Source organism: Alosa pseudoharengus, unplaced genomic scaffold (assembly GCF_046254945.1).
Source record: "Alosa pseudoharengus isolate Yale_2024_CS ecotype anadromous, Long Island Sound unplaced genomic scaffold, YU_APseudo_1.1 YU_APseudo_1.1_scf_19, whole genome shotgun sequence".
Taxonomy (NCBI): Eukaryota; Metazoa; Chordata; class Actinopteri; order Clupeiformes; family Clupeidae; genus Alosa; species Alosa pseudoharengus.
This window is the reverse complement of record NW_027468657.1, coordinates 24,446,255-24,469,804: the sequence shown is the minus strand read 5'-3', so window position 1 is coordinate 24,469,804 and position 23,550 is coordinate 24,446,255. Positions and strand designations below refer to the sequence as shown.

Below are 23,550 nucleotides of genomic sequence, written 5' to 3'. Positions count from 1 at the left end.
CAGATATCCAAATTTCCCTCACGGAATCAACAGAGTATATATACTTATACTAAAATCAAAGAAGAGAATCTGTGTCTGTAGGTTTGATACATTTTTGTTTATTTTACAAATTGACAATGTATTTCTGGAACATAATGGTGTACAGAAATGGGGCTGATGTGTTTTCGTTTAAAGGGATGGAAATGTTAGGTGCATTCATCATATTTAAACACAATGTTCAAGACAGTACATAACAGAAAGTGTCAATGTGCATTGCAGTTCCACAGTTACCCACTAGAGGTCATGCCGTGAATGTTGGTGGAGAAGCGCTGAAAGAGTAGAGTAACTTATCTGGTTTCTCCCCACTCAGTAACCGGTCTCCTCATGAAACCTTAATGTATATCTGTGAGAGAAAGACAAGAGCGAGTGTTAACCAAACCGTAACAACCGGAACAAGGATGTGTGCACTTCTCACATTACGCAAATTGATAGGCCACAACATTAGTTAAAATAAGCCATGCAAATTTCTGCTGTTTTATCTGTTTTACTTCTTTCCAAGAAAGTATTTTGCAGTGCAATGCAGTGTAATTTTGCAATATTGATTCTTCCTGCCAAGTGTGAAAGAGGCCACTACAGTTCTGATGCACACATACTCACCAACCAATGTTTGTATGCAAATACTTTTGAGCGATAAAACAGGCTTTATGAAGCATTATCTTATTTAGTAAATGGTTAGCTGGAGACTGTGGGTAAGCTAGGGTATCCTTCGCAGCTGTAAGCTAAAATCAGTCATAAAGGGGTTTTTTTTAGGTCTTCGCAGAGTATGCATCTCCTTGTGGTGCGTTTTTATAAAAGCAGATGTAGAACAGCTATGGTGTTCAATAACAATGTTTGCAGAGTAAAGACACTAGATGGAAGAGACACTGTGTATTTTTGCCAACAATGCAAACAGGATTCAGCTGTTCAAATGTGCCTTCAGACAGAAATAGTCACAGAGACGGTGGGCAATGAGGTTGCATCTGTAAGCATTATTATACTTAGCCATCATTTTAGCAATCCACTAAATCTAGTGATGTAACTTCAGCATGATTTGTGGATCCTGTTCATTCAGTCAAGCATGGAGCTCTTGGGGGCACTGAGGCACAACTAGCTACAGTGCTCATACCATAGATATTAGAAAGCCAGATACCCCATTGGGCTCCAGAACGGTCGTAAATAGTGCCGCCATATTGGTGGGGGCAACAATCACTGGAGGGCAATGAAGAAACATGTGACTGACTGGAAATCAGACTGATTGCCGGCAAGTGTTGCCCATAGACAGTAAGGTGTTTGCCCCCAGCAATATGGCGGCCGCGTTCACACATGCCATCTAATAGAATTCGACGGACAATGCGGTATCTAGCTTTTAATATCTATGGCTCATACCACATACAGGCACTCACTTCCTGTCTGCCTTCTCACTGTCCTGTCATAATAAAAGCAAAAAAGGGCCAAAAATATACTGAAAACATTTCAAGAGGTATAACTATTATTACACTTAGCCGTCATTTTAGCAATCCACTAAATCCAGTGATTTAAGTGTTCAGCTTGACTGTCTCGTAGACAGTCCATTGTAGACAGACCATTGTAGACACAAGGGATGTGCACCTCTAGGACCAGGTGGGCTCAGGAAAGACAAGAGTGAGTGTTAACCAAAGAGAGTGGGATCCTGTTAAAGGAGCCAGAGACGCTCAGAAAAAGGACAAGCCCTCACTTTCCCTTTGAAGTCCTTGAACACACCCAGCAGTGCACAAGGGCATGTGTGTGTTCCGACACACGTGTGCTCATATCTGTGCTCAATAATGGGACAGAGTGCTGATAAGGCGAGAGCAAACAGGTTGGAGAGATTTTTTTAGTAGGATGTGTGCACTGCACTGGCTTTGTGTGTGTGTGTGTGTGTGTCATGGGTGGTCCTTTGTGTGGGTGTGTATGTGAATGTTTTCACCCGTCGAATATGTATGTGTTCTTCTGACCTATCGTGAGTGTATGTGTGACAGAGAAAGACAAAGTGTGTTTGTGTGTGTGTGTGTGTGTGTGTGAGTGAGTAAGTGAATGAAAAGAGAGAGTGAGAGGGGGAGAGAATGTATGTGTGTGTGTGTGTGTGTGTGTGTGTGTGTGTGTGTGAGTGTTTGTGAGGAAGAGACTAACAAAGGGAGTGTATGGCACACACACACCTCACTCAGCAGTACCCACACATCAGAGTCTTTGTGGACCACCAGACGCATGGCAGTCACCTCCTGTACAGCAGCATCTAGTGTCCCCTGTGCCACCCCATTCACAAAAGAACCTGGCACCAAGAAAACAAAAGAAACAAATTATCACATTTCAAAAATCATCTGTATACAGCCATTACTCCTATGACACAGGTGCTTAATGATGTACAGTAAATCACGTAATAGAGGAAGTTTTTGTAAAACAGGATATGAAAAGATCTGTGTTTATGCTCCAACAGAGAAAGAATGAAAGGAAATACAGAAATAATTATGAAAACATGTATGTAAACTCACCAACGACAACAAAACCATCTGAAGAAGGCTGGTACTGAGGCAGCTCTTGCTTCTGAACCCTCTCCACCACAGAACTCTGTTATAGAGACAGACGTACAAAGCACACAGATACAGTATAACAGTATAGAATTTGTTCTATACATTTTTCTTTTTTCACAATCAGTGCAAGCAACATTATTAAACAAGTTGCCACTTTTAAGGTATGCTTTTATCAGAAAACTAGTTTTGGTATCAACTTTAAATTCATTTTGATGCCATATTTGGTCATATGAACGGCAGATATAACACACAATTCCCACTAGTCTTTCCAGGACACTATGCAGTTCTATGTCCCGGGCTAGAACACACCACAAAAATATGCAATAACAAAACATGATGACATGAGGCATCCATAAATACACATGGTCATACCACACTAATGTTTTCTGAAATAACTGAGAAAGAAATTTTAGATTAATTAGATTAGATTAGATTAGATTCAACTTTATTGTCATTGTGCAGAGTACAAGTTTTACAAGGTCTAGAGGAATTGGGTGATGATATGAATTTGATGTGTAATCTGTCAGTATAGGTGTGTGTGTGTGTAATGGTGAGTGTTTCACTTAAAATATGGTGACTCTCAGCCCGTAGCATAAAATGAGGTTAAATTAGGCTTAAAGTAGTTTGAAAGTAGTTCTTGATAATCCTATTGTTCTCCACAATCCTCTAACTGTGAGCTCAGTGTGCTCTCCAAAAAGCTGTCCTGTCTCGGCTAAAAGATGAGCCAGCCATTTCACACAAAAACATGGACTGGAAATTTTATCAGGTGTTTAAATCAAATTAAATCTATAACAGCTATAATTGTATGCCTTCAAATATCTTTCTCTCTTAATTCAACGTTGCTCTATTAGCATGACTGTAGGTACAGTGATGTCAAAGCACAAATGAAAACAGTGTACAATAACAATGGGGGGGGGGGGGGGGGAATCTCTCTCTCTAACACTTACATTTTTGGGCTGGACCTCCACTGTGGTGTTGTTGAACCTGTCTCCATTCGTCTCAATGTTGCCACTCCGGAAAAGGTACCTAGAGTATAGGGACAGAAAGGTGCCCATATGGGAAGAAACAGTACCTGGTGTTAAAATCAGATAACACAACTAGCTATATAAGGCAACCTCAAAAACAAAGAAGTACAGACAGAGAGAAAAAAAGACCACTGGAGAAAGAAGTACATTTTTATGCAAGTCAACTCTCGATTGTATTGTTATGTCTGATTTTCAGTCTCGGGACAGAATGTAACTCTGAATATCTTGTTTATTGTGAATAATTTATCATCTGGAATTCAAAACCCCCGGAAATAGCAGAAATATGAATGTTCACAATAATAACACCGATTGGGCCTATATCTGTATGTATCTTTTTAAAACATGAAAATGGTGATGAATTGCAAGGGGGTTGACGACTTTCACAACCCATTTTTACCATTGAGGTAACTTAAGCAATAAGCCCCGAGAGGCCATGGGTTACACTGATTTTACAACAGCTAAGGGGGGTTGTTAGGCAAGACGCGCAAGCGGAGTACCTAAAAAATCCCTTAGCTGTTGTAAAATCAGTGTAACCTACGGACTCGAGTGGCTTAATGCTTTTCGAAAATGTTTACTACATATCTGACCAAGGCCGTAGCCATGATTTCAACATTGGGGGGGACCAAATCTGTGGTGCGGTGTGAATTTCAATAACAGAATTTCAATACATTTCCTGCCATGCAAAAATATTATTAAAATCACAAACAAATCATTAGTTAAGTCAGTCAATTAGGATATACCAAACTTTTTTTTCTGACAGAAATGTTTTGTGTTAACATGTAGAAACACAACCTTTATTTGGTGAATGGAGGTGGAAATTCCTTGCTTTGGTTATTGTCCACGATTCACATTAACTGTAGGCTATCACCGCCATTGTAAAAGTTTTTCTCAACTTTTGTGCCGTCGCCACAATTGAGTGGTACGTTTTGCCTGCATGGATGCACGATTGAGTGCGCATCTAAATGTAAAATGCAAGATGCAACAGCCATTTCTAAGAGGCTTATAAACCGGTTCATTTCTGACATAACTACTAGCATATGAATGCATTATTTATGTTGTAAGACATGTGAAAGAAATTAATGACACAGACACGCACAAATTCAAATAAAAGGACACTATGTTTCATTTTCGCTATCATTGCGAGAAAATAGGCTACAATATGGAAAATGCTTCAAAGTTCCCTTTGAGTCTGATCAGCTTCAAAAATGAATGGGGTGTCCTTCTACACCTTTCCAACAAGTTTTGTGAGAATTGTACCGGTATCTTTTGCGATATTGTTGACAGGCCGCACCGCAGTAGGGTACGTGCAGGAAGCTTTTAATAGCGCACGCCTCAAACGATAAACGCAAAACCTCCAGGAAAAAACACTCACAGTGTTGGCTACTCTCTCTGAAACCATCAATAGGTCACTAATTTTTGCATTATACGTTTGATTGCATTTCAGATGGTGGGACTTGTTGGTTTCCTGTAGTAGCCTATAGCGTTTTTTTCTTTATTTATTTTTCTATGTCCGAATATTGGGGGGGGGGGGGGGGGACATTTTGGTCACATCTGAATATTGGGGGGGGGGGGGGGGGGCACACGTCCCCCCCAAAGTCTATGGTGACTACGTCCCTGTATCTGACAAGATTTCATAAAACAAAGGCACAGCAATGAGAAATGTAGCACTCTAGAATCTTAGCCGGAACTATCAGGTATCATGTATGATTGATTCCTTCTCTGTTGTTACTCAATTTACTTATCTCTCGACCACACAACTATCAACTTACCAATGACACCTAAAACATGGTATCTATTGATCTTGAGAAACGCTATTTTTTTAACTGGAAATAAATATATTTAAGCAATACACGGGTTTCCCGTTTACCAACAAAACTAGATGCGCGCGCAGCCGTGAAGCAGAAGACGCTTGGTGGCGTCCACAATGTTATAAACTTAACCTAAATAGTCGGCTGCTGTAAGCTACAATCGGATTTTTTTTATACCCCTGTTGTCTCAATGATAATAACATCTCATTTCAGACTATATTTCAAAGTTTGACGTTCATTTGGATTATTAATATAACATCGTATTTTGTCATTTTTGGCAAAGACATGCATTCCGTTAGGGATATTGAACATATTTAACATTCTCTAACCATCGTGATTTCGAATTGGTGCAGTTTTCAGCACAAAAACTCATTTTATTCTTTTGCTCTTTTGCATTGCTCTATGCTGTTCTATGGTGGTTTCTGCCTCTTGGTTGCGCACGCATGTTTTGATATAAGATGAAGAATAAAAACATATATCCGAAATATTTCCGAGTCTGGATTGTTTTCATCTAGAGGTGTAGCGGATTTACCTATGAAAAAGCAACGGATTTTACGGAAGGTAGGCTAAACATGTGGCCAGTCACTGTAAAGTTAGGTTAGGCTTAAGCTAATGTTCACGATAGGGCTTCGACTGCAGAAACAATAAGTTTAGATTTAGTGAGAACATTACCTACTCAAAAGGTACATAATGACAGGGGTGGACAATCATTTCCCCCTGAGGTCAGAGGATAATTACTTTGATAAAGTAGCCTATGCTGGCCACACATTGGCTTCAAACCCAACACACTGACGCCTTTTTTGTGATCTCTGGCGACTTCAATCACATAACACTGGATTCCACACTCACGGATTTCTACCAGTATGTTGACTGCCCTACAAGGAAAAACAGGACAATAGACCTCATGTATGCAGACGTGAGGGATGCATACAGTGCAAACCCCCTCCCCCCACTGGGAAAGTCAGACCACAACCTCATTCATCTCCAGCCAATGTACAAGCCCAAAGTACAGAGGCTACCAGTTGCCACACGCACCTTCAGGAAGTGGACACCTGGATTACAGATTACCTGACCGAGCGACCACAGTTCGTCAGACTGAAGAACTGTCTCTCTGACACTGATCAGCAGCACCGGAGCACCACAGGGGAACTGTGCTCTCTCCAGTCCTGTTCACCCTGTACACATCTGACTTCTGCTACAACACCGAGTCATGCCACATGCAGAAGTTTTCTGATGATACTGCAATTGTGGGGTGTATCAGGAATGGGCAGGAGGAGGACTACAGGAGCCTGGTGGAGGACTTTGTGCAATGGTGCAAACTCAATCATCTTCAACTTAACACTTCAAAGACCAAGGAGATGGTGGTGGATTTCCGCAGGTCTAAGCCCACTCTGCTACCAGTCCACATTGATGGGGTCAATGTGGAGGTGGTTAGCACCTACAAGTATCTGGGTCTCCACCTGGACAATAAACTGGACTGGTCAGCCAACACTGATGCACTCTACAAGAAAGGGCAGAGCAGGCTGTACTTCCTGAGGAGGCTGCGGTCCTTCAATGTGTGCGGCAAGCTCCTCAGGATGTTCTACCAGTCTGCTGTTGCCAGCGTCCTCTTCTATGCAGTAGTATGCTGGGGAGGAAGCACAAGGAAGAAGGATGCGGGGCGAATTGACAGGCTGGTAAGGAAAGCTGGCTCTGTAGTGGGAGCTGAACTGGAGTGCATCACTTCACTATCTGACAAAAGGACCCTGAACAACATCTTGGACAATGAGTGTCACCCACTCCACAGCACTATTGTTAAGCAGAAGAGCCTGATCAGCTGGAGACTTCGCTCACTGCCTTGCACAACAGACAGACTGAGAAAGTCATTTGTCCCCAGGGCCATTGAACTGTTCAATGCTTCACTTAAGGGAAGAGGAGAGATAGACTTCTCTGCATAGTCTGTCTGCCTCTTCACCCCCTCCATGTTTGGATACTGTCTGTCCACTAGCCACTTTTACCACTGTCTTTCTGCCTCACTGTTTGCGTGCTATATTAGCACATTAGCACATATGCATAACCCCTCCCTCCATGCTACAGCCGAACTGTGGCCACACTTATACCTTTTCTTAAAATAGTTAAATATATAGATATATAGACTTTACTTTACTTTATTTCTGCATTGTTGCACTGTTGGACTGACTCATTTGCACTATCACCATGACCACTATCACCATTGCACTATCACCATGACACTCATTCACACAGAGCACCTTACCTTACCTTACTATGCACAGAGAATCACAGGCTCAGTCCCTGCCTCAGTCATTGCAAGCGCCTCTGATTGATTAATCACCACTATGTGGATACTGTTTTTACAATTGATTTAGATTAAGTGTTAGTTAGTATAATTTGTATTTTAGTATATTTAGCATATTCTTTATCTTCTACTGTCCTTATTGCTTAGTTGTGTTTTTATATTATATACTTTAATTACTCTTTCTGCTGTTAAAGAATGTGTTTGTGTTGTCTGTATGCTGCTGAGACCTTGAATTTCCCCTGGGGATCAATAAAGTATATATCTATCTATCTATCTATCTAAGTTAGGCCAGCTTGTTTTCTATGCGCTGTCAGTGTAAACAACTAGTGCTTGTCCTCCGAGTTCGTTCTTGACTACGGTTGTTAGGGACCTGAAACAATAAGCCCCCAGAGGCCGTAGGTTACACCAGAGACGGTTGATAAAGCTGATAAAGTTAACTATAGAATCTTTGGTTACACTGAATTTACAACACCTAGGGGCGTTGCTAGGTAGCACATCAGGGTTCTCAAGTCTAACGCAATGGGCGTGAGACGCACGCAATTCATCAAGTTCACACGCTCACACCACACCTTGCATTTCTCACGCAGAAATATTACTAGGGATGTCAAGGTATCTGCATAATTATTAGAGGAGGCGCAGGGATAGGCTACGAGAGGATTTCTCACAGGGTTCAGAACTAGCGCACCACTCACCAGCCAAATCAAAAAATAAATAGCCACCGACATCCAATCAAAAAATAGTAGGCTATTCGTTGTATCCGGGTAAAATTCTAAAATAGCACATCCCCTCCCTACAACCACGCTTGTGTGGGGTTACATGTTTAAGATTTCAAAACTGCACCAACATTATTTTTATTCAGAAATTCAACTGTCTGTCATTTGGTAAACCAGCCTACTTATGGCACTTTACAGAGTGTGTAAATCAAGCCTTTTCACGAACATTTGGCCTAGCCTACTTTATGGCAAAATTATTTCTTATCTATAAACTAAACTAAACTGTCGGTCATTAAGAAAACCTAATAATTGTGTTGTTATAGCTTTGTGTAACCCAGACATCAGCAACGTTCATTTTACACGACCAAGCACTCTCGTGACTTTCCCTGTCGTCACGGGCCAACTGCAACTTTCGCACTTGTTTGTGCTTTTTAGCGCAGTGTTCAACAGGTCCCGGGACACCCATCTGAGCATCCATGGACCATGTCAACAATGAATGAAAATTAGCTTATTATTAACGAGTGTTATAAATTTGAGCGAGTATACACATACATTTTTTTCTAAAGATACAGGACTGCTGCAGACAATGACCTGCCAACCACCATAATGTAATAGCAACCCAAGATAATTTGCTGTCCTTATAAAAAATGAGAAAAAAAAAATGGTCTCGGCATGCACATGCTTAGTCCAATGATTCAGTGACAATATAGGCTACTCAAGTGAATAAAGCAATTAGCCTAATAAATAAAATATTTGTCTCACTCAGTACATATAGGCCTACATCTCGTAAATTGGTGAGCCATAGAATATCCCAGCGTCAAGATTATTATATTTCAAGATTCCAATCTATCCCACCTAAATATGAAAAGTTATTTCTACTGACATGCTTCCTGGTGCATAAAAACACAAATGATTTCCCTTGATAAGGCTAACATAAGAGACATAGGCTATGCATTATACTTTCCCAGATGGGTACATCCCCGACTGTCCTGAAAAATAAACAAAAACAAGATATAGGATGTATAGATTACAATGACAAATTCAAGGTCTCAAAGGGTTAATGCTTCTTTCCAATTTTTTTTTTAATTAGTGAGTGTGCACCCCCCCCCCCCCCCCAATCTCACTCCAAGCTGAGCTCAAAACTTGAGAACCCTGCAACTTCGAATTAGGCCATGTTGACCATTACCCTTGCAAAGGAGAGAGAGAGAGAGAGAGAGAGAGAGAGAGACAAACTAATACTTTTCAGATAATGTACAACGATAAGTGACGATAGGCTTACAGCAGGTCCTGATGATATCAGTGAAAGAAACCAGATCAGTTTACTAGGTTATTCCTACATCACGTGCACATTGCTGTTAGCGTACCTCCCTCCACACATGATACAAGGGAGTCAAATGGCTTTTCTCTCTCTCTCTCTCTCTCTCTCTCTCTCTCTCTAAACTGGACACATGTGTAGCACAGCGTGTCGGGCATACGTGTACGGTAGAGCCTCACCCACCCTTGCACTCTCTGCGGCTCGTGGAAGCGAATGAGGACAAAGTCCCCGGATACGGGCGTGAGGCCCCAGAAGAAGTCCTGTCCTCGGTAGGCCCTCTCCAGCGTGTGGGTCTGGTAGTGCTTCAGGCTGCTGTTCAGCTCTGCCTGGGGGTTTTCATGCGGCGTAAACAGCGGCTGCTTCCCAAAGTCCTTATCCTTGTAACAGGGCAATGAGGGCATACAAACATGACTATGAATGTGTGTCTGTGTGTGTTTGTTTTTTTTGCATTTGTGTGTTATCAACATAAGTTAGGTTGTGTTTGTGTGTGTGTTTCCATGTGAAATACATGTAAAGCATGTGGGGGTTTGAGTGAGAATATGTAAAATGTGTGGGTTTGTGTCTACGGCTGTGTGTGTGGGGGTGGGTGGGTTTGGTGTGTATGAATGTGAGTGCATCTGTGTGTGTGTGTGTGTATGAATGGGAGTGCATCTGTGTGTGTGTATGTGTGTGTGTGCGCGTGTGTGTGTGGGTGTGGTGTGTATAAATGTGAGTGCCTCTGTGTGTGAGGATGCATGTACTGTGAGTGATCTTGGGTGTGTATGGGTGACAGCGTGATGAGGCTTTGGTTGTGCGTGTAGGAAGGCGGGTGGAGGGGGAATGGGGTGTTACACAACAGACACTCCCCAGCATGATTGCCTTGAGTGCGCAAATTTTTGCACTTCCAGAAAACGTACAGAAAACTGCTCATCAGCTATATGGGTGGATTACTCATGCCTAGCAGTTCCACTTACTTTTAGATTTTGGATCTTCCCTGGAAGGGAAGAGTGAAGTCCAACATGCTGAAACAATGATGGCTTATGCCTCCTCTTCATTTTGTTTTTCTCTGTGTTGCAGTGGGCCTGAAGGAAGTAAAGCATGCCAAGTCCCCTCAGTTAAATACAATAAAACAATAGCAAGTCCCATAAAGGTATTGACTTTCAACAGACAAAGTTCAACTTTATCTTAAGTAACTGAAAAAATGTCATGTGTTGACACTTTTATGAACAGTGAAACCAAGTTGCATCTTGGGTAATTACAAAATAATAATGATGCTTTGTTCATACTCACTGCGTCCTTTTCAGGGTTGCAAACTTTAACCCACAGAATGTGATCCAAGAGCCAGTCTATTGGCTTGTCTTTATGGAACATCAGGAAGAATTCCACTATCATTGGTAAATCGGAGGCCCTAAACAATTTCCCTAGAATATACACACAAATACAGATGTAAAGAGGTAGTTCAAATCAAAGGTTGAATTTCGCAGACTGCAAATCAGTACAGCAAGTCACAGGTACTTGTGCAGCAGGTGTACACACACACACACACACACACACGTTGATATCTGTGTCTGGGAACGTACAGGTGTTTAAACACCTGCTGTTTAAGCCACACAAATGTCATTTAACATCCTTCACCTACTGCCCCAGCAGTCAATACAGATTCATTATAAAAAAAGTCAAAATTCTATACATGGTGTCTGCTTACTTCATCTGACCAACACCCAAGATGCGTTTTGTGAGCATATGTGTGTGTGTATATGTATGTATGCGTGTGTGCAGAGTGACTGATCTGTATGTGTATAACTAAACTCTCTTTTGAATGTGTATGTGTGTGCGCGTGTGTGTGTGTGTGTGCGTGCGCATGTATATCTGTATGTGTATAACTAAGCTCTCTATTGAAACAACACTACATCTAGTGTAAAATGCCAAGGAAATATTTGTGTCTGCTGGAAGCAATGTTACTAAACACACACTGCCAGACACCATAACCGGACACTCTGACTCGTCACTGGCAATGTTTCATTATAAAAACCCTTAAGTCAGAAAGTCAAAAAGTCTCTAAAACAGCGCAAAATGCAGTAATGTGAGAACGGCAAGTAAGAAAACAAGCAGTGATGGGCAAAATGTAGTGAGCAAAGCTACAAGCTATAAGCTACTTCTAAAAGGAGAAATCCAGCGATTTTTCATATAGATCTCCGTTTCTCGAGGTCATGAGTACTGTCGGTACAGGGGAAAAAACGAAAACATTCAGTTTTACTTAGCTCTAGTTGCCTAGCTCGAACAATTACACCGTGTTCCAAATTATTATGCATTGGATTTAAGTGATATTGTTTTTCAATTAAACTCATGGATGGTATTGTGTCTCAGGACTCTTTGGATCATTGAAATCAATCTCAGACACCTGTGATAATTAGTTTGCCAGGTGTGCCCAATCAAAAGAAAACTACTTAAGAAGCATGTTCCACATTATTAAGCATGCCACAGGTTTCAAGCAATATGGGAAAGAAAAAGGATCTCTCTGCTGCTGAAAAGCGTGAAATTGTGCACTACCTTGGGGAAGGTATGAAAACATTGGATATTTCCCGAAAACTTATGCGTGATCATCATACTGTGAAGAAATGTATCACTGATTCAGAGCACAGGCGGGTATATACAAACAAAGGCATAACTAGATGTACCGCAGAGCGGTACAAAATATGACCGCCGCCCAGTCCAGCACATTTTTTCCACAAAAATAAATCACGCTGAAAGGCCTATATGATTCTAACTGTCTCACTAAATTGCATTAGCCACACTCAATTCTCACTGGTATCTGCTAGACAACAAGTACCAAAACATGATTAGTTCATAGATTTCACATGTAAAATTCATTTTATACAACCCCACCCCCATCTTGCCTGTTCATAATTCTGAGAAATTCTTGAATTGTGTGCATGTGTGCGTGTACACGTTTATGTTTATGTGTGTGTGTGTGTGTGTGTGTGCGCATGCGTGCGTGCTTGTGTGTTTGCCTGCGTATGTGTGTTTGTGCATGTGCATGCATGCGTACATATGTCTACTGTGTGAGTATGTGTCATACGTATGATTACTGTGAATGTATGTGTGTGCGTGTGTATCTGTTTATGCACATGTGTGCACATGGAATGGGTTAACATGACCCCTGGAGGCAAACATACGGAAAAAAATGGTCCTCCTAAACCTTACGGTTCTCAAGATATTCACAGAAAACTGTGTCTGCCCTACCCTCCTTTCGGGGGGTCCAGTACAGCGGGGGGGCTACAGATCAAAACGAAAAACGACGGTTCCATGCTATCCATGTGGGGTTACATGCCCACCAAGTTTCGTGTACCCCGGTCTTTCAGTGTCCCGGGAATCCTTGTTGGTGTACGGTCACTAAATGTACAGATAAATTATTTTATTGTAAGGCCCCCATGAACGAAAGTTCACAAAACTTGGCATGCATTCGACAGAGTGTCATAATGATCCTACACTTTCAATTTCGTGCAGTTTTGACCATGTCAGCCAGAGATATTGTGATGAAAACACCTAATTTTTTGCTTTTTAATTTTTAACTAGGTGGCGCTACACATGAAATAAGTGGTAATGGGATGGGTTGACATGCCCCCTTAAGACCAACATACAAAAAAAAGGTGGACCTCCTAGGCCCTACGGTTCTCGAGATATTCACAGAAAACTGTCTCCGGCCACCTACAGGCCAGTTGGTGTATAGTAACATAAATTAATTTATTGTGTGGCCCCCCATGAACGGAATTCCACGAAACTTGGCGTGCATTCAGAGGGTGTCATAATGATCCTACACTTCCAATTTCGTGCAGTTCTGACTATGTTAGGTCACAGATACCTGCGATTACAACACCTCATTTTTACTTTTTTGTGTTTAACTAGGTGGCGCTATACATGAAATGAGTGGTTATGGAATGGGTTGACATGGCCCCTTGAGATCAACATACAAAAAAAAATGGTCCTCCTAAACCTTACGGTTCTCGAGATATTCACAGAAAACTGTGTCTGCCCTACCCTCCTTTCGGGGGGTGCAGTCCAGCGGGGGGGCTACAGATCAAAACGAAAAACGATGGTTCCATGCTATCCATATGGGGTTACATGCCCACCAAGTTTCCTCTACCCCGGTCTTTCAGTGTCCTGGGAATCATTGACGGAAATTTGGACATGCGAAAAAGAAAAAAAAAAAAAAAAAAAAAAAAAAAAAAGAAAAGAAAAAAACAAACAAATCTGACTAAACCTAATTTCTTATTATGACCGCCGCGCTTCGCTGCGCGCCGGTCATAATAAGAAAGCCGCTGGTGCCTCTGGAGTCCCGCAAACCTCAAGGTGTAGGATCCTCAAGAAGTTTGCAAGTGTGCATAAACCTACTATTCAGCCACCCAACAATGCTCACAAACAGAAACGGTTGCAGTGGGCTCAGGAATACATGAAGACTAATTTTCAAACAGTTTTGTTTACGGATGAGTGCTGTGCAACCCTAGATGGTCCAGATCAGTGGTTCTCAACCTTTTTTGAGCAAACGCCCCCGACCTTACTTTGATCCTCTCCCACACACACACACACACACACACACACAATAAAAAAATTAAAAAAACTACACCCCTGGGTAGGTTATAGGCCACACACACTCATGCTATATTGCTTAAATAAAAAAACAAGCCCATTTCTGTGCTGTTTTGGTTTCTTCTGGAATTATAAGAAAATGTCCCTATGAGCCTATTTTATTATTACAGTTTTTTTCAGTTGCTAACAAGCGTGTTCACACATTTCATGTAGTTTTGGTGTAAAAAAGGTGGATAGCATGTTTTGCATGCAAATACCTGTAAAACTGAAACATAAAAGTCTATGATAAAATGTCCCTATGAGCCTATTTTATTATTACAGTTTTTTTCAGTCGCTAACAAGCGTGTTGTCACATTTTCAAAACTCTAAACACAATTAGCACAGCATCAGTCTTTTGTGGCCATACCATTCACGCATTTCATTTGGTGTAAAAACGGTGGATAGCATGTTTTGCATGCAAATACCTGTAAAACTGAAACATAAAAGTCTATGCAGTTTTTGTAATGTCAACAATAGCCAGTATTTTGAAACCTGGTGTACTTTGATTGACTACATGTACCTTGTGAAGTAAAATCAAGTGTTGTTCTTTGACAGAATAATTTCAGATTTCCAGTGTTTTGGTAAAGTTATGTGTGCAGAGAAAGATGTGTTAGTATATATTTAACAAAATGTGTTTTTGAGAAGAAAATTATCCATTTGGCCAATTGTGTTTTGTAGGTGAGTCTAAGAGTTTAGAAAAAGTATCTGAAGTATGGGTAAGCACTTGTTAGCGATTAAAAAAAACTGTAAGCAGATTTAGCCCACTGTTAGAAGCAATAGGAGACTGGTTGGGTAAAAAAAAAACACTACCACATCAGCATTGGTTGTAATGATTTTTTTTTTAAATCAATAGGAACATTAAATGTTACTATAGAGATGATGATAGCTGGGGCTGGGGGACGTGAGTCCGGGCGTGTGCAGGCCCGAACTGCACTGTATGACCACTGAGCATAGATAAACAGTAAAATGTAGCTGGGACGGTAGAGGGGTTAGAAACCCATGAATGAAAATAGCCCATTTATTTCAGGTAGCCTATGTTTGCACCAAAAATATGTGAAAACCATCAAAGTTTAAAATGTAAAAAAAAAAAAAAAAAAAAAAAACCTCTCACGTTCCCAGCGCCCCCCTAGGTTGTACGAATGCCCCCGTTGAGAAACCCTAGTCCAGATGGATGGAGTAATGGATGGATAGTGAATGGCCACCATGTCCCAACAAGGCTGAGACGTCAGCAAGGAGGTGGCGGAGTCATGTTTTGGGCCGGAATCATGGGGAGAGAGCTGGTAGGCCCCTTTAGGATCCCTGACGGAGTAAAAATGACCTCGGAAAGTATGTAGAGTTTCTGACTGACCACTTTCTTGCGTGGTACAAAAACAAGAACCGTGCCTTCGGTAGCAAAATCATCTTTATACATGACAATGCACCATCTCATGCTGTAAAGAATACCTCTGGGTCATTGGCTGCTATGGGCATAAAAGGAGAGAAACTCATGGTGTGGCCCCCATCTTCCCCTGACTTAAACCCTATTGACAACCTTTGGAGCATCATCAAGCAAAAGATCTGAGGGCAGGGGCGGACTGGCAATCTGGACATTCTGGAAAAGTCCAGAACCAGAACCAGTCCAGAAAGAGCCTGGCTCAATATAGCCTACTTTATCAGCCAAGTAGACAGCCAGTGTCTAGGTCTCCAAATCAGTATCCATCAGTAGCCTATGTCTACAATATCAGATATTACTGTTAATAAAAAAAAAAAAACTAGCAACATGTGTGCCATCGCGTATTCAATAGCAGGATATGCACAAGGGACAATGGAAAGGCTACAGTGACACCAAGGTTGCCAACTCACACAGTTGACAAATGTCTCTCTACCTCACGTCACATATGCCTATTTTCAAGTCAACCTTTCATCTTTGCTTCCTTCGCCTTTTTCTTTTTTTTTAATTAAAGGAATTATCCGGAGTACTTTAGATCGATAGCGGCGCAATTGAAATGCCCCGCTCACTTCCAGGCTACGAGTTGTGACTGAAAACGGTACAATCGAACTTTCTCAAAACACATCCGAATGACATAATTTTGATGTCAACTCAACGTATGTACCCCCAATCATCCGGAAATCGATCTAAAGTGCATTTTACTCCGGATAATTCCTTTAAGCTGACAACGAGATCTGTGCATAGGCAAGTAAGCAGACCCATAAAGCCAACTATGAGGTCACCGATGTCCGGATCCCTGTCATTTTTTAAGAGCTAAAAATACAGTTTGAAGATACATATTAACCTGAATAACAATATAAATAAAAAAACAGCAGTGGAAAACGTCTCCGTGGCAAGAGCATTCTTAATTCAGTTTTGTGTTACCGGTATCAGTGTCTGCTGTCTGTGCATGTGTGATGGCATACAGTTTGGAGAAAAAAACACACACACATTTGGCATGCCCTATTATAGTCTACGATTAATGTGGAAATGCACCTCTGTTCAGTGTCACCAAAAGTGTTCAGGTTTTTTTGTCCTTGCGCAAAACAGACAAGTTGTTGTCTCATTATTGAATGACAAAGAATGAGTTGCATTGTCTACTTGTCTAGACGATTACTACCACAACTACCATTTTGCCCATTACTGAGAACAAGTTTAGAACAAAAGAGAGAATATATGAGATTATGGTGCCAGACAGCACTGAATATTAGATGGGTGGAAGTGAACGGGAAATAACAGAGTTGGCCATAAGAGAAACGGAGCTGGGTGGAAGCGAACAGGAGAGCACACTGACCGATGAAGCCCAGTTGAGAGAACTCCAGGTAGAGCCACTGCTGTGACGACAACCCCGTAGCAAACGTCTTCATTGCATCAGAGTAGCCCAGCTTTGCCACAATGTCATCCTCCAGCTGATTACACAAACAAACAGACCCAGATACGAACATGCAAATATCAGTAGCCATTCACCATCAAGCATGCACAGTCACACAGGCAAGGCAGATAAACATTTAAAATTGATTTAAGTCAGTAGATCTGTCATTAATGATTTGCAAACGTTTATCATTGTGCTGCAAACTACATGAAAGTTAGACATTCACAAAACACCTCCAGAGAACCAGTGCATGGGTCCTCTCACCTCTGCAGCCTGTCAGAACCAGTGCATGGGTCCTCTCACCTCTGCAGCCTATCAGAACCAGTGCATGGGTCCTCTCACCTCTGCAGCCTATCAGAACCAGTGCATGGGTCCTCTCACCTCTGCAGCCTATCAGAACCAGTGCATGGGTCCTCTCACCTCTGCAGCCTATCAGAACCAGTGCATGGGTCCTCTCACCTCTGCAGCCTATCAGTGCTTCCCTGCTAGTGTAGCAAAGCGACAATGGTTTCTCTCACTGTCGTTTGTCAACAACAATTTGCGATTAAAATATAAAAAAAAAAAATGTTGTTCGCTGCCAAGAGACTAGGAAGTTTAATGGGTTCCTTCGGCCCATTCTTCCCACGTTTCATGGGAATTCACATTTGTTACTCAGGATTCCGTCATGTCATAGGCTACGCCTAGACAGTTAACAGAAATATCAGTAATGTCCCTGCAAGCACATTTAGGGAGCAACGCAACTTTTAAATTCTATGAAACTTGAAACTGAATTATTTCTATTTCTCCATTGACTACAGTTCATAATTTTTCTGAATATAGGTCCCATAGTTCAGCTGAGCGAAATTTAAAATAGATTGATACAGGGGCGCCCCAGCTCTCTCCACTTACAGTTTGAACAAATCAGTTGAAAACTACAGTACCCTATAGTTAGGCTAAAAACTAAGCCATGTCAGTCACTCATACTACCATATTTTGTCTATAGGCAAAATATAGGTAACTGTTTATATCAGAGGGGTTTTTTTTTATAATAAAAAACACAAACCACAAACCGTGATACATACCGAAATGTGGGCATATTGTACCATTGTCATCCCTAGTGTCTACGCAGCTTCGCTGCTTGACCACCAATAACAGGCATAAAAAGCACTGGGATTGTGCTGGGATGACCACATGTAAATAGGGTGGCGCTGATGAGGGAGATAGGGAGACTCTAATCTTTGGTTAATCATTGATGATACTGAATCAGCTTCCTTACCTGAACATAAAAGGTTCCCTTTGGCTGTGCGTACATCATGAGAAAGCTGAAATCCAAATTCTGCTTAGTTCTCCACCTAGGAACAAAACAAACAAACAAACCTGACATTACCTGACACACACACACACACACCTTTTTTCTTCTTTCTCTTAATTACCTCTACCAATGATGTCTTATTGATGGGGGGGGGGGGGTGTATTCCAAAAGAAAAAATACAGAATAATGTTGTAAATAAATCATGTAAAAATAAATTTGCGTTAAAGGACCAAATTTACCAGTGGCAGAATTGTGAGATCCTCCACCCCCAAAAAAATAATAAAAAATTCTGTTAAGGAATCGCATTGAATTCACTTTTGCTATATGTAATGTAAGTGCAGCAGCTTCTTACTTCACTCTGTCTACGGAGTCCCCAAAGGTGCTCTTGAGCACAGAGAAGTCCGGATAGAAACTGGCAGGTGGGGAGACCACTTCCACGAGCCCAGCATGGACATCCTCTGGGAAACTGTTGAGAGATTTAAACAGGTGTTAAATACATATAAAGCACACTCCTAACACACTTACTCACACACGTTGTGTGTTGTGTCGCACCCACACAAGTAAGTGATTTTTCATGCTGTATAAGGGTGTCAACAGTACATTGATAACACATTCAAAACCACAAAACACTTACTTTTTTTGTATCTCATCAGCCACACCCCTGACAAATTGTTGGTCTGACTGTGGGACACACACACACACACTACATGTAATACTCAGAGGTGATGAAGAGACTGAAACAGATGTGAAATGTTGAAATTCTGCATTCCTTTGCCGCAGGCATGTGGCATTGGTTACCTCAGCCACAAAAACGATGATGACCATGTCACCCTTCTGCTGGGGTGAAAGGTCATAGAGGAGAGAAGCTACAGTGTTCACCAGGTAACTCTGTTTCCGTCTGCGGACTGTTGGGATACCCAACACCAGTGACACTGTAACACAACACACGAAAGAGAGAGAGAGAGAGAGAGAGAGAGAGAGAGAGAGAGAGAGAGATGTTTAAGGATAAGACACACAATTCTGACAGTTACGATTTGATTTCATTTGACTTCAACAACTGATCAAATTTCCGGTCCATGATCTTGGGTGAAATGGATAGTTTAAAGTCGCTGGCTTGGTCGTCTTTTAGCCTACAGAGCCAGGACAGCTTTTTGGAGAACATACACTGATCTCACAGTTAGAGGACTGTGTCGAGCAATTTGTATAGGATTACCAAACACTTTCAAAATACTTTTAGCCAAATGTAAGAGCTATGTATACATGTTTGTCTCTCTCTCTCTCTCCAAGTCATAGGATCATTGTATATAACTTACAAATCATGTAATGAATATGAGTAATGTAATGACTGTTTTATATATAGTCTGCACATTTTCGGCAGATGTCTTTCAGTTGAATACGTAGTCTTCTTTAGCATCGACCTTTGTGTGGAGGTCCTACTTTCTCCATATCTGCTGTTTAGGGTAAGGGTTATCTATCTCTACACAGACCTCAGTATAAGGAACAGGCACCACCCTACATCTGACTTACAGTACAGCACACCGTTTCAGATAGTGGAGCAATGTCAAGCCAGATACAGAAAGCTATAAATTACTTAGTATGTAATATTATACTGGAGAGGAAATAATTCTGGTGTTTTGAAATAACATAAATGATAATCAGTATTGTTATTGCTAATATTGTTGTTGCAGTTGGTGTTGCTGTAATTGCACTGACCTCCAGAACGACCCTTTCCCAAGAACACATTAGGCACAAGGCCATTCTTTTGTTCTTGCAGGTGTGGCAGATAAAAAAGGGTGTTGGCGTTAATGGCAACACAGCTCGATGCATTCACATCTTCTTTTATCTCCTTATCTACAAGAAAAATGTTGAGTGGCAAGAAAAATAGTTAAGAGGATGCAAAACAACCTGTATGCATTTGTATGGAATTGGAGAGATGTAACAATGAGAGGCATGTTTGTCAAGCAAAGCAAATATGGATTTAAAGAGCATAAAAGGTTTGAACGATGAAAAGCTGTTTTTTTTTTTAATTGATAAGGGGTTAGGAAGGGTCACCGATTGGGGAGGGGGGGGGGGGGGGAGTTACAATTACACTCTTTCTATCTGAAAGCTCCAAATGTTCCAAAGGCTCGCCCCCTTAAGCAATGAAACCACCGTACAACCAACAACTCCCCTTGAAACCTCAAGCTACTTTGGAATTTAAACCTATTTCGCAGCCTACTAGCCTAGAAATCTAGACGCACCCTAGCGGCGGCAAATTAATTTGCTCAGCCTGTACGTCTAGTATCGAACCATAGGAATTTCTATTGGCTTAACACCGTGGATGTTCTCCAATCACAGCGCTCTATTTCGTTAGAGAGTCTTAAGGCGGGCTTAACAGGATAACGACATCCTGCGACGGTGAACAACAAGGAAGGTGGCTTTGGCGAACGAAGAGCGGTTGTTTGAATCGGCGTTGGCGTCAACTTTGGAGGAGTTGGACTTGTGCTTTTCTTTGAAAGTAGAGCAACACAATGCACTTAAGTCATTCCTTTCGAAGAAGAATGCATTTGCCGTTTTGCCGACCGGATACGGATATGGTCGTAGCGCTGGCCTATTGCATGCCTTGGCAGTTTGAAAGACAATTCTCTGCCCGCCCCTTGGATTAAGCAGGTGAATGATTCGATTCCAGACTATACATTTCAATGATATAGGATGGCCCGCCAGGCTAGCAGCCTACGGCTTTGGGTCTCAGAACAGTCAAGCACCCTGCAGACAAGTACTCACCCTTAGCATGGCTAGAGTTAGTGTTGGTGCTCGAGTTGACATTATGGAGACGCGACAGGACTGAAGTGAGCTCAGTAGTCAGCTCGGCTGCTCGGTGCTCCGCTTGCTGCAGTCGCTCAAACAGTCCGGCAAAGTCCACCTGTCTTGACGTGTGGTCTACACAAAGATAAAAGGAGGGTTTATGGACAAGTAGAGAATAGTTTATAGATTAGTACATTTGTTTGATGGCTTACTTAAACTTGTACAAAGTAAAAGTAACCTTCAGAAAAGGCAAATACCTACAAAACAGACAATGCCTACAGAAAAAAAAGTATGGGCAAACTTTAATTGTGTAGGCTACTGTATCACACTGTCTCTTTTGCAGGCTGAACATGAATCTAACAGACACATCAACATGCTTAAAACAAATAATATTTTGTTTACCCCAACAGAAGGATGACCTAATTTGTATTATGTTTAATAGCCTACATCATAATATACAGCCTTTAGCCGTCTTCTTCCCACAGACCACTGTAACCACAATTAGCCTAGGCTACTGCTTGTGATTCTGACAGTTGGATCCTCTGAGATCAGATGTGTATGGGAGGTTTTTGGCATCATTCCCGCGCTATACACCTGTGCCAAGACAGTAACATTTTATATGTAGCCTAAAACTATGTTCTATTAGAAGACTTGCAAAAATGGGATGCTTAATTCATTCAAGTCATGCTTAATGAAAACAGTAAAACAAGCCTATAACAAAGTTTCGGCAGCGACTCCAGCTGAATCGGATGTTGCGACAAAGAACACGGTTTCTTTCATCTCCTGTCAGAACGTTTGGGAATCGGTATAGGCTACTCACCTCTTTGCGTGGAGTGCCAAGAGATCACAAATAAACTTCCCATACAGAAAACAATTAGCAACGTGCCATGGTTGAGCCTCATCTCATTCCACGTGCGTAATGAAACTCAGATGTCTTTTAGCATTAAACTCCTGGGCTAATTCGAGGAGCCAAAATAAACCAAATACAGCCTAAACTTCCATGTCCAACTTCCAAAGATCCATTAACATCATTCGTTTGAAAAAAATATATAAGTTGATTTAGGCTACTGACAACAAAGTTAAAAAACGACAAAGTAGGTCCAGACAAGAGTGTCTTCAAAATGTCATGTTGTAAGTAAACCAATGACACCTTCCTTTTGACTAGCCTACAGAGTTGCGCGCCTCCTCCCTCCTCCCTCCCTCTACCTGTTGACTACTGAAGTGGTTAAAGCAGTTGATCTGGACTCGCACAATGCCGAGGTAGCCTAGGCTACGGCTTGTGCTAATTGATAAAGATAGGCTACAGGTGCATGTCAAAAAAATAGAATCAAAGATCTTAGAACGGAGCGTAGGCCTACACCGTTCGACATTTTGTTGTATTTTTTACAGTAACTTACAGGCAACACTGTGGCCATGTTACAGTAATGCAACTGTGTCTTTAGCGGTATGGTGTGCCCTTATCGCTAAAGACACAGTTGCATTACTGTAATGTCTCTGGCTACAGTGTTGCCTGTAAGTTACCGTATCTTCTTAACAGTAGCTGTACCGCAAGTCTCTAACATTATCATTAGGCCTACTGTAATTTTCAGTACAAAACCCTTACTGTATCCCAATGATTTCCCACTTCTTTGATTTGGTACAAAAACTTTATTTTAAATGCTAAATACAACAATGTTAAATTGAGCAAACAAGGGGCAGTACAACCACTTTAACAAGATGCATTTTCCTATTGCCACTAATAACAGTGATAATAACTAATAACATCAGAGAATCAGAACATTTCAATAAGTAAGCGTGTGCGTGTGTATGTGTGTGTGTGTGTGTGTCTAAAGTGCATCACAGACGATTTGTCTATTGATAAGTTAAGATAAAGTTGTCCCTCAAGGGGAAATTTGTCTTGGGCTGTAAAGTGCCTTCACCGGGAACAACAATCACATACAAGCAGGACAACAATCACATACAAGCAGGACATGACCCTGATACAGGGAGAAAAATAGCCCTTAAAATTTGTAAGAAGGCATAAATAGATAAATCGTGTAGTGGAGCCACTTGGTTTATAAAAAAAGGATAAATAGATTTCTAAAATGTATGTTTCCTTCTTTCCCTTGTTTAAGTAGTAGTGGGGAAGTAGTTAAGGGAAGTAGATCCACCAACGTAGGGAGGAAGGACTGGTAAAAACGGGGCAGCCGTGGACTGGTTAGCACTTCGGACTTTTAACCGGAGGGTTGCCGGTTTGAACCCCGACCAGTAGGCATGGCTGAAGTGCCCTTGAGCAAGGCACCTAACCCCTTACTGCTCCCCGAGCACCG

At 41.5% G+C, this 23,550-nt stretch overlaps 1 protein-coding gene across 1 annotated transcript; it reads right to left on the bottom strand.

The window, feature by feature from the left end:
- Window positions 1–78: 78 nt before the first annotated feature.
- On the bottom strand, window positions 79–22,399 carry LOC143132516 (alpha-1,3-mannosyl-glycoprotein 4-beta-N-acetylglucosaminyltransferase B). Its single transcript, XM_076292084.1, has 15 exons — window positions 22,062–22,399; window positions 21,221–21,376; window positions 20,171–20,308; window positions 19,256–19,389; window positions 19,092–19,138; window positions 18,810–18,923; window positions 18,422–18,497; window positions 17,089–17,203; window positions 10,991–11,121; window positions 10,675–10,782; window positions 9,905–10,098; window positions 3,512–3,590; window positions 2,526–2,601; window positions 2,193–2,305; window positions 79–382 (listed from the first exon to the last, which is right to left on the bottom strand). Exons 1-15 carry the CDS (start codon window positions 22,141–22,143, stop codon window positions 362–364), a joined length of 1,584 nt encoding a protein of 527 aa, XP_076148199.1. The 5' UTR covers window positions 22,144–22,399; the 3' UTR covers window positions 79–361.
- Between the last annotated feature and the right edge of the window lie 1,151 nt (window positions 22,400–23,550).

What these genes read in the sequence shown, in the direction of transcription:
- LOC143132516 (XM_076292084.1), bottom strand. Translation starts at nt 22,143, where the DNA reads ATGAGGCTCAACCATGGCACGTTGCTAATTGTTTTCTGTATGGGAAGT. An exon ending in AGGGAACCTTTTATGTTCAG is followed by an intron (nt 17,204 to 18,421) that starts GTAAGGAAGCTG and finishes TTGTGTAATCAG; the next exon opens with CTGGAGGATGACATTGTGGC. An exon ending in GCAACCCTGAAAAGGACGCA is followed by an intron (nt 10,783 to 10,990) that starts GTGAGTATGAAC and finishes TACTTCCTTCAG; the next exon opens with GCCCACTGCAACACAGAGAA.